We start from the raw sequence: 9,102 nt of genomic DNA on the forward strand, positions 1-9,102 counted from the left end.
TTTTTTGCCATAAGCACATTGCTGTCACTGCTTACAGTGAGAATCATCACTGTCCCTTAAGTATAACACACTTCCAGGAGTAATTGTCTGCCCTAAGGAATCTCATTTCAGTCCTTTACACTCATTATTTCCAACTGACTTTGGGCATAACTCAATCACCACTTACAGGAGAAATAAAAATACCCAGTTCCTCAGGCCATGCAATGAAAAAAACATCGTAGAAATCCCACCCTCTGGATCATAACATCACTAAATACCTCCACATCATCCCAGGAGGGATATGAACAATTCCCTACACAAAGGATACTTGTAGGATGTTGTGTGGCCCCTCCAGGACATCTGTAATCCCCAGAATTAAACTGTGCTTGATAAAGATTTCATTGACAGCTGCCAGCCTCACATCTGTGTTCACGTTTATCTGTGAGAGAATGAAAGAAAAAAATAACATCTCTACGAAAGAAAAGTTGGGGCAAGCTACAAACTGCAGCTGGATAATCCCAAATCCTGGGTTTCTGACAGGAAAACAGTGACATGAGCAGAGTGTGGGCAGGGCAGGGTGTCACCAGCCATCAGGATTGGCCTCTTCACCAGCAGCAGTCAGAAATCCCACTGAGGTTTATTTCTGTCATAGACAAAATGTCTGAAGCTGAATTCACTTCCAGTGTCATGTTCTCCCTTCCATCCCCCAGCAGTCCCTGAGGGAAGGACTCCTCTCCTGAACCTCTGTGCACCCCCACATTCACCAGGTTTCCTCTTGGAGGACTCATTTGCTCCAAAATCCATTTCAAAAGCCTGCTCTGGACTTTGAAAGAAGCCTTTGCAATATTATTCTTCAATAATATTGAAGGCTGTGGGTGCTTTCTCTCACACCAACATCACCTCCCTGCTTCCTTCTGCTGCCCAATCTGCTTTGGGGTTATCATTTTATTGCAACTTCTGTTGTTCTGTTGCAAGGCAGCTGCTGTGGGACCTCGACCCCAGAGCAGGAATAAACAATTCCATTAATTCCAGAGGTAGTAGAGGCTGCCAGGACTGTCCACAGCTGCTGGTGAGCCCCTGTGCCTTCCCACCAGCTGTGGGAGCAGGAGCTGTGCTTTGCAAGGGTTTGTCTCCAGGGTGACCTTGTGGCAGCCTCTCAGTACCTGAAGGGGCTCCAAGAGAGCTGGAGAGGGAATTTGTCACAAAGGCTTGGAGTGACAGGACAAGGGGGAATGGCATCACACAGGGAGGGCAGGGTCAGGTGACAGGACAAGGGGGAATGGCATCACACAGGGAGGGCAGGGTCAGGTGGGATATTGGGGAGAAATCCTTGGCTTTGTGGGTGGGGAGGCCCTGGCACAGGTTGCCCAGAGAAGCTGTGGTTCCCCCATCCCTGCAAGTGTCCAAGGCCAGGTTGGACAGGGCCTGGAGCAACCTGGGATGATGGAAGGTGTCCCTGGAAGGAGATGGATCCTAAGGTCCCTTCCCACCCAAAGCATTCCATGACCTCCAGCCACAGCAGGAGCTTTGAGCCAACCTGAGCAGCTCCAGCATTTCAGCCATGACAACCCCTCCCTTGGCTGTACAACATCCCTCGCCTCAACCTGATCCCTGAATGCTGTAAAAATATTCCTTCCCCCTTGGATAATTTATATTCTTAGTGTGCATCTAGGGAAGAACTCCCCTCAGGAGTCCTGCTCCTCCTGCTCCACATTCCCACACACAATTCCCTCCTCTCACCTTCCTCTGGCGCCGATCAATGACCAGTATGACCAGTACAGTGACTGCCACAGCAGCCAGGGTCACCAGCACACTGGACACCCAGTAGCGTCCAAAGGAACACAGCTGGACCGTGGAGTAAAAGTTTGTCCAGAGAGACATGTAGAAAATCTAGAAAAAAAATAATTAAATAGAGACTGGGGATAGTCACAAACCCGTGAAAGTGAGAAAAGTCACACAAAGAAGAAAACCAACAGTCCCTCTCTCCCTTCCCTCTCGTCATAAATTAAGTCACACGAGATTTTTCAGAGGGTGAGAAAGGACAGAAGGGCTTTCCAATAATAAATAAGGGAAAGAAAGGACTGGAAGGACTGAGTGAGCTCTAGTTTATTGTAAAAAATCACCAGTCACCAAAGACAGAGGGAGTGAATTATTAATGATGATTCATACCCAGGAAGGATTTCAACTGAGTTCTTCCATTTAGAGAAGAAATGCACTCACTGAGGCATATTAGTAATAATTCTAATAGTCCTGTATTTAGAAAGGTCCTGTGTCAAGGTGGTGCAGGGATCACTCAATTACAATAAAGCTCAAACAGTGGACACTGAAACGGGATCAAGGACTATGTTAAGGGCTGACAAACTTGGTCTTTCCATAAAGATGGGAAAAACTGAATTTCTTTACTTCAGACAGCAAGTATTCGGGCAGGAGATCGCTTGGAAGCAAGTGTGATGTGTACATAGCATGTCACAGCATCAGCTTGTAATAACATAATTTATTTGCACTAAACAGGCACCAAACCCCTGGAAACACTGAGCCCCAATCCCTACACTATCAGTGAAAGGAGAAAAAGTTAAAAATCAGGCCTGTTGTAGGTATCTCAGCTACCTCAGCCACGGACAACCTGCTTTGGTGGGACTGTACCAGCAAGAGGCTGGAGGAGGTGCCTTGCCCTCCACCTACAGAAACTCTGTGACCTGGGAGATCTGCTTTTTAACTTGATTTTAAAAATCTGAAGATATTCTGGTCCCAATGCTATTTTAGACCAACGGACCAGTTAACTCTGGTTACTGAGGGGACTGCCTAGAGTTGCTCATCTTCTTCTGGTGAGAGAGGCTCCTCCACAGACCCCACCATCTGCTGCCAGGCCAGTACTTTGTTTGCAGAGTGCTGAGGGTGTGATCAAATCCAGCTCCTTGTTTTAGTTCCTGGGTTTTTTTGCACAGCCATCATACCTGTCTTCTTCTTCTTTCACTAGTAGTGTAGGAATTGGGGCTCAGTGTTTGGAGGGGGTTGGTGCCAAAGGAACCCACTAGGATGGTGAAAACCAGTATTTCCTCCCTGCCCAACCCCTCCCTGGGCACAAGGAAACCAGGGGTAGGTGTTGGTGCCCCTCGGGCAGTGCCTGGAGATCCCCCCTGTCCTCACCACGGCGATGGCAATCTGGAATGCCCGTGAGTTGTAGAACATGTACCTCCTCACTTCAGGCTTCAGGACACCATCCTGGATCAAGTTTTTCCACTGATCCAATGGCACCTGCTCAGGGAGCAAACACAGAACTAGAGCCACCCTCCAGTTTGGGCTCCCAGTCCCCCCAGACCCAGGCTGGGCAAACCTCGTGGGGCCAGCCTGGCACTGCAACCCGAGTCTGTGTCCCCTCCCACAGAGAGCATCTCCAATCCCACCCATGCAGCTCTCACAGACCAAAAACTTGTGTTCTTGCCCCATTTGCAGTGAGGAAAATCTGCCTGGAATATCTGCCTGGAAAGGGCAGGGAAAGGCACAGGAGGAAAAATGCCTTTTTTATGAGGAGGGACAAGACAAGACAGGTTGTCCCAGGGATTCCCTGACCCAGCAGAGTGACTTCCAAGCAAAATTCACTCCAACCCATGTTCAAAGAGTTTCCTCATGGAGGTTTAATCCAAGATCACCCCAGCTGACTCGCAGCTGAAGTTGAGCTGAAACAAGCACCTCTCAAAACAAAAAAACCCCAAGCTGTCTGTGATGTGGCTGTGAATGCAAATGATGCCAACCTAGCTGGAATTAAACTCCCACAGCATCCCCAGGGCAGCTCACCTGGACCCCCAGGGCCTTCAGCTTCTCTGCACAAAGCTCCATGTCAAAGGAGGAGGTGGAGCAGGTGTTGTCCATGCTGAGCACCAGGAGCACCTGGTCTTTGAGGGGTTCTGCAAGAGCCCAAAGGAGCCATGAGCACCCCACTGCAGAGGGAGTTTTCTCCCAGCAGCCAAGAAACACATGGCAAAGGGAAGGCTGAGAATCTAAGACCACCCTGATGTGTTGGAAAAGGATCCAGAATCCCCCTTGGACATTTCTAAGGAGCTCTGGAAGCAGCCTGATGTAAGGAGACAACCCACAAAAAGGGAGGAGACCCTGAACACATTCCAGGAGTGAGCAGAGATAACAAGAGATAACATGATGCTCTGATCTTCAGCCAGATAATGTCTTGTCCCACCAATCCCTGACTGAAAGGACAAAGGCCTCAGGCTGCTGAGGGTTGTTAAGGTTGATCTACCTCTTAGAGATCCCCCCTTGGCCTGCCCACCCCACCCACCACAAGCAACAGCTGGAGCAATCAAATTAAAGTGCTTTCCAGCAATCACATTGCCTGGGATGTGGCAGGGCCACCCTGGAACCTCCCCCCTGATCCTCCAGTGCCCAGTTCCCCACTCCAGCAGTGCTCCTGGAATCAGCTCAAGGCCCTCAGCTTCCCAGTGTCACCTCAGAGTTGTAAGCTAGAGATCCCAGTCACAGCCAGGAGCCTAAAAACTGTGAGGACAGCCTGTCCTAGATTTGAGGAGCAGCCTTGGAGCAGCACAGGAGAGCTGTGATCTCCAGGCATCCCATCTGGCATCCACCTAGAGCTTACACAAGCTGTGCTACAGCAGGAGAAAGAGTTCAGGTCTGAGGAAGTGGCTTGTTCAGCTCAGATCCTGTTTCACTGAAATGTTTCCCTCAGCTTTCCTTCCCCTTTGCAGCTCCCAGGTCAGCTGGGTGTCCCCTGGGCTGCTCCTGCTGACACTTTGTGCTCTTCCAGTGTTGTTCTGGTGGAACACCACGTGTTCACCTTTCCCTTCTCCCTCATTTCCATCCTCATCATCTCCTCACTGCTCAGGAGCAGGGGATGCCACATGGAACGAGGCAATTCCAATGGGGTGTGACTCCATTGAGCCAAAAGGGGAAGAGCAGGAGCAGCTGGAACCTCCAGGATCACAAGGTGCTGTTTGTTTGCTGAGCTTTATCTCCTCCTGGCACAGAGCAGTGGAGATGGTGATGATTATAAAGCAAAAATAAAACAAATGGCCTCAACCTTGGGCCCAGCTCTCCTGTTCTCCAGGACTTTAGTCTTGAACACTTCCAGGGATGGGGCAGCCACAGCTTCTCTGGGCAACCTGTGCCAGGGCCTCCCCACCCTCACAGGGAAAAATTTCTTCCCAATATCCCATCTATCCCTGCCCTCTGGCAGTGGGAAGCCATTCCAACTTGTCCTGTCACTCCAGGTCCTTGGAAATAGTCTCTCTTCATCTTTTTTTTAGGCTCCCTTCAGGCTCTGGAAGGCCTCAATCAGGTCACTCCAAAGCTTCCCTTCTCCAGGCTGAACAATCCCAACTCTCCCAGCCTTTCCTCCCAGCAGAGCTGCTCCAGCCCTCTGATCATCCTGGTGCCTCCTCTGGACTCTCTCCAGCAGCTCCATGTCCTTGCTGTGCTGTTCCCCAGGGCTGGAGCAGCTCTGCAGGGGGGTCTCACCTGAGGGGGCAGAGGGGCAGAATCCCCCCCTGCCCTGCTGCCCACACTACAGGTCAAGTTTCCCAAATTTGTCTTGGAAGGCCAGGAGAAAAGGACTTCCAGGGTCCAGATTTTCAATAGGTTGATGTCCATTCATTCCTATATATTGGGTATTCCAAAAAAGTCAGAGTGTCTCCATCCCCTTCCCAAAATGCTGAAACATCCACACTGTTCAGTCACTTTGGCAAATGAGATGCTGTTAAAGAGCATCTTTGAAAAAGTTTGTCTGTGGTTATTTTAAGGGCCCTGTGCTCAGATTTGCCTCTCTCTTCATCAACAAGCCACTCACCTGTCACCCACTGCAGGGATTCTTCCTTTAAATCACTCTTACAGTAGAGGAGGGAGGACCCATTTTTCCCAGTCCTGCCAGTTTGGCTTTTCTGGGCCATGTTGGAGGTGCCTCTCCCTGAGGGATTCTCTGTTGTGGTGTGAGAAATTCAGCATTTATCTCTCTCCCTGCTGAGAAGCACCAGCTCAGCCCCCCCAGCAGCCAGCAGACTGTGAAACCCTCACTCACACTCCCACTGCTGCCTCCCTCGAGATCCTGCTTTCCACGAGCCAGGAGGCATTTTTTTTTTAGCCCTGAAAAGAGAAAAAGAAAATCCTAAATCTTGCAGAGACAGCAAATAAGGGATAACAGCAGTGACTTTGCTCCTTGGACCCTGCACTTGGCAGGTGTTGGGCAGCCCTGAGCACAGTGAGCACACACTCGCCTCCTGCTGCAATTACCTTTGTTGTCTGTTAATACCTGGAAAAGTTGTCCTTAAATATTCCTTAAGTTATCCTGACATCCTTAAGCATTCGTATTTTGTAAGGAATTGGTCAAGAACAGGCAGGAATTCTCCTTGTGAAGCCAGCGGGCTCTTTCGGAACCTGGAGCCGGTGGAAAACCCCGTCCTTGGAAGCGCCACACCCCGCTCACCGAGCCGGGGATAAATCCCCTCCTCACGGAGGGAGCAGTGCAGATCAGGCAGAAAAATGTCTCTGCTGAAGGCAGAGCCAAGCAGGAGCTCTCACCCGGAGCAGCAAAGCCTTTGAGGGTCTCTGCTTTCCTCTCCTCTCCCCTCAGTGCCAGGAGCCGACGGGCAGGTTCTCACAGCAGGCACTGTGCCCACGGGTTTGCCTGCTGATGTAAGTCTCTAAACCACTGCCAGGACCTGTGGGCGGCTATTAAAGCTTGGAAGACTGAAGTTTACTTTTCAATTATCTTCCCCCTCACGTGGCTCCGCTACATCCGCACCAGCTCTCCAAAAACATCACCCACTTTTTAACCTCTGCGTGGAGCAGGAGCCTGTTGCTGTCTCCTGGTGTGAGAGTCCCACATGGATTTCCCCCACTCTCCTTCCAAAGAGGGTTGTTTTCTTTCTGACTGGGGGTTGTTGCTGCAGTTCCCCCCTTGCACACAGCCAGGATAGTCCCCGGCAAGAAAGGAGGCAAGAGAAACAGGAGAGGTTCTGCTGGCAGGAAAACCCCCTCAGAGGGCTGGAAACTCACCCTTAAAGGGGACGAACCACGATAAATGTTGCACAGGAGGTGTGCAGTGTGTGTGTGCACAGGGTGGGCACAGCACCTGCTCTTCAGGTGAGGAGCAATTCCTCTGAATTCTGAGCACAGCCCTCCCACGAGCAGCCACGTTGTTACAGAGCACATGAACCAGCACCAAAAGGTGGATTGAGACGGTGAATTTTCTCCCTCCTTCCCCCCTTTTGCCATCAGTCCTTTCAGGTTAGCATCAAACAAGAAGGGAAAACGAAAATCAAGACAGAAAAGCCCAGAGAAAACAGCAGCAAAGAGTGAAAGAACAGTGGGAACTAGAGGAAAATCTAATTAGAAACTAAAGAAAAACCTACTTAAAATCAAACAACCTGTTGCTGCTGCTGGCACATCAAGTTAGAGGTGAATCAAGGCTCTGTGGCTTAGATGTCTTAGAGAATCTGGGGTCCCTGGAGGACAGTCCCCAGGAGGTGAGAGTGAAGGTGCAGCAGGTCAGGGCAGCTCAGCCATTCCCAGCCCATCAGGGAGCTGCAGGAAGGAATAGCCTTCCCCAGCCAGGACAAGCTCCTTGCCCAAAGCAGCTTTGCTTTTGCCTCTTTGTGCAGCACAGACCTCATTTGGCTCTGCTACCTTTTACTGCAGAACTGCCCATTTTGGAGGTGGAGCCCCCCTGCCCCCCCCAAATCTTCCTCTGGTGCCTCCTGTGCCAGCTGGAGGAGCAGCCTCTCATCTCCTGCACTCCCAGGCTCTGTCTCTCAACATCTCTTCCTATTTTTTATGCAATGCCAACGTCTCTCTGGTGACTTTGCCTCCTTCAGGCTGTGGACCCTCTTTTTCAGACACCTCCAAGCCCTCACTAAACAGCAGAGAAACATTCAGCCAGTCCTGCTTCATTTCCCGAGCTGCCAGCAGAGCCTTACCTGGTCCAGCTCGCTCCCGGTCCTGGGAAGGCAGCTCAGCTCCCTCCTCCTCCTCCTCCTCCCTGACCTTTCTGTGCCATTGTCCCACTCTGCAGTACCCAGGTGCCACCACCAAGCAGGAAGTCTCTGGTCCTGCAGCCCCAGCCTGTGCTGGGAAAGTTCCCTCTCTTGCCTGTGTCTCCCTGGCTCACAGACTAACCAGGCACAGCTCAGCCCCTGCCTCCCTCTCCTCACCCCGAGCTGCAAGCACCAACTTGCAAAATCTCCCTTGTGCATGTGACTGTTCCCCTGGGCTGCTTTCAGAAATGTGGTTTTAACCCTCTGTGGTTCCTCAAAAGTGTTCCCACGCTGAAGGCACAGCCATGGGAGCAGAAACTCCCCACCCCCCCAGGAATTATCCTCACCTTTGGCAGGGTGGGGGGCCAGAGCTGGAGCTGGACCCTGAAGCCTGTGCAGTGTCACAGAAGTCTCTCCTCCTCCTCCTCCTCCTTGATCAGCCAAGCAGAACTAACAAAGCACAAATCCCACAGTTACATCAGATTAGTTGCTGTGGGAATATTAAAGCCAAACACCCCTGACAGGGCTGGAGACACCAGAAGAGGCAGATGAAGATCTCGAGGCTGACAACAGGTCACTCACATTTGGCAAAAGGTCACGTCAAAGCCCAGAGGAACAGGGATAACACGCAGGGCAGGAACTGTAGCCCTCCTCATACCAGGAGGCTGGGCTGAGAGGGAGCAAGTTTCCTCTCCAGCAACTCCAGGAGAAAAGCAGAAGGCTCAGGCACGTGGTCAGATGGACCCTCCAGAGCAGCTTCAAGTGCTGGAGAAGTTGTTTCTTCCATGCAAGGAGACAATGCTGAGAAAAACCACGAAAAGGAGACTCCTTGGCGTGGGAATCGTGGTTTCAGAGCTCACCAAAAGCTGGAGGATCCATGGAGGGTTGGAACAGAGCAAATCCAGTGTCTTGAGGACTGTTAGTTTTAGTGAATGGTTGAAAAAAAATTTGAAAAAAGCAGCTTCTTGCAGTGCCTGTGGACACTTCCTGGAGCAAAGGCCACCCTTCTCTTGGAGGGATGGGTTCCTGCAGCCCTGCCTGCCCCAGGCATGGCTGAGTGATGTGTTCATCTCACCACGTGGCTGCACAGGCCACAGGAATGACTCCAAAGCTCCTTACATGGGATCTT

General features: G+C 51.1%; 1 protein-coding gene across 3 annotated transcripts in view; it reads right to left on the reverse strand.

The window, feature by feature from the left end:
• The window catches only part of TMEM268 (transmembrane protein 268), a 13,004-nt gene extending 4,232 nt beyond the window's left edge, over positions 1-8,772 (reverse strand). The window contains exons 1-7 of one of the 3 annotated variants that reach the window (XM_027650228.1): positions 8,556-8,772; positions 8,321-8,423; positions 5,792-6,084; positions 3,775-3,884; positions 3,127-3,234; positions 1,720-1,869; positions 308-418 (exon numbers count right to left, since the gene is read on the reverse strand). In XM_027650228.1, the coding sequence (XP_027506029.1) occupies positions 308-418; positions 1,720-1,869; positions 3,127-3,234; positions 3,775-3,884; positions 5,792-5,891 (579 nt within the window). In that variant the 5' untranslated portion in view covers positions 5,892-6,084; positions 8,321-8,423; positions 8,556-8,772. Of the gene's footprint in view, positions 1-307; positions 419-1,719; positions 1,870-3,126; positions 3,235-3,774; positions 3,885-5,791; positions 6,085-7,916; positions 8,141-8,320; positions 8,424-8,555 lie in introns of those variants that run through there. The other 2 variants (XM_027650227.1, XM_027650229.1) reach the window with 2 other exon arrangements.
• Between the last annotated feature and the right edge of the window lie 330 nt (positions 8,773-9,102).

The sequence above is a fragment of the Corapipo altera genome, unplaced genomic scaffold (genome assembly GCF_003945725.1).
Source record: "Corapipo altera isolate COAL_440 unplaced genomic scaffold, ASM394572v1 268, whole genome shotgun sequence".
Classification (NCBI taxonomy): Eukaryota; Metazoa; Chordata; class Aves; order Passeriformes; family Pipridae; genus Corapipo; species Corapipo altera.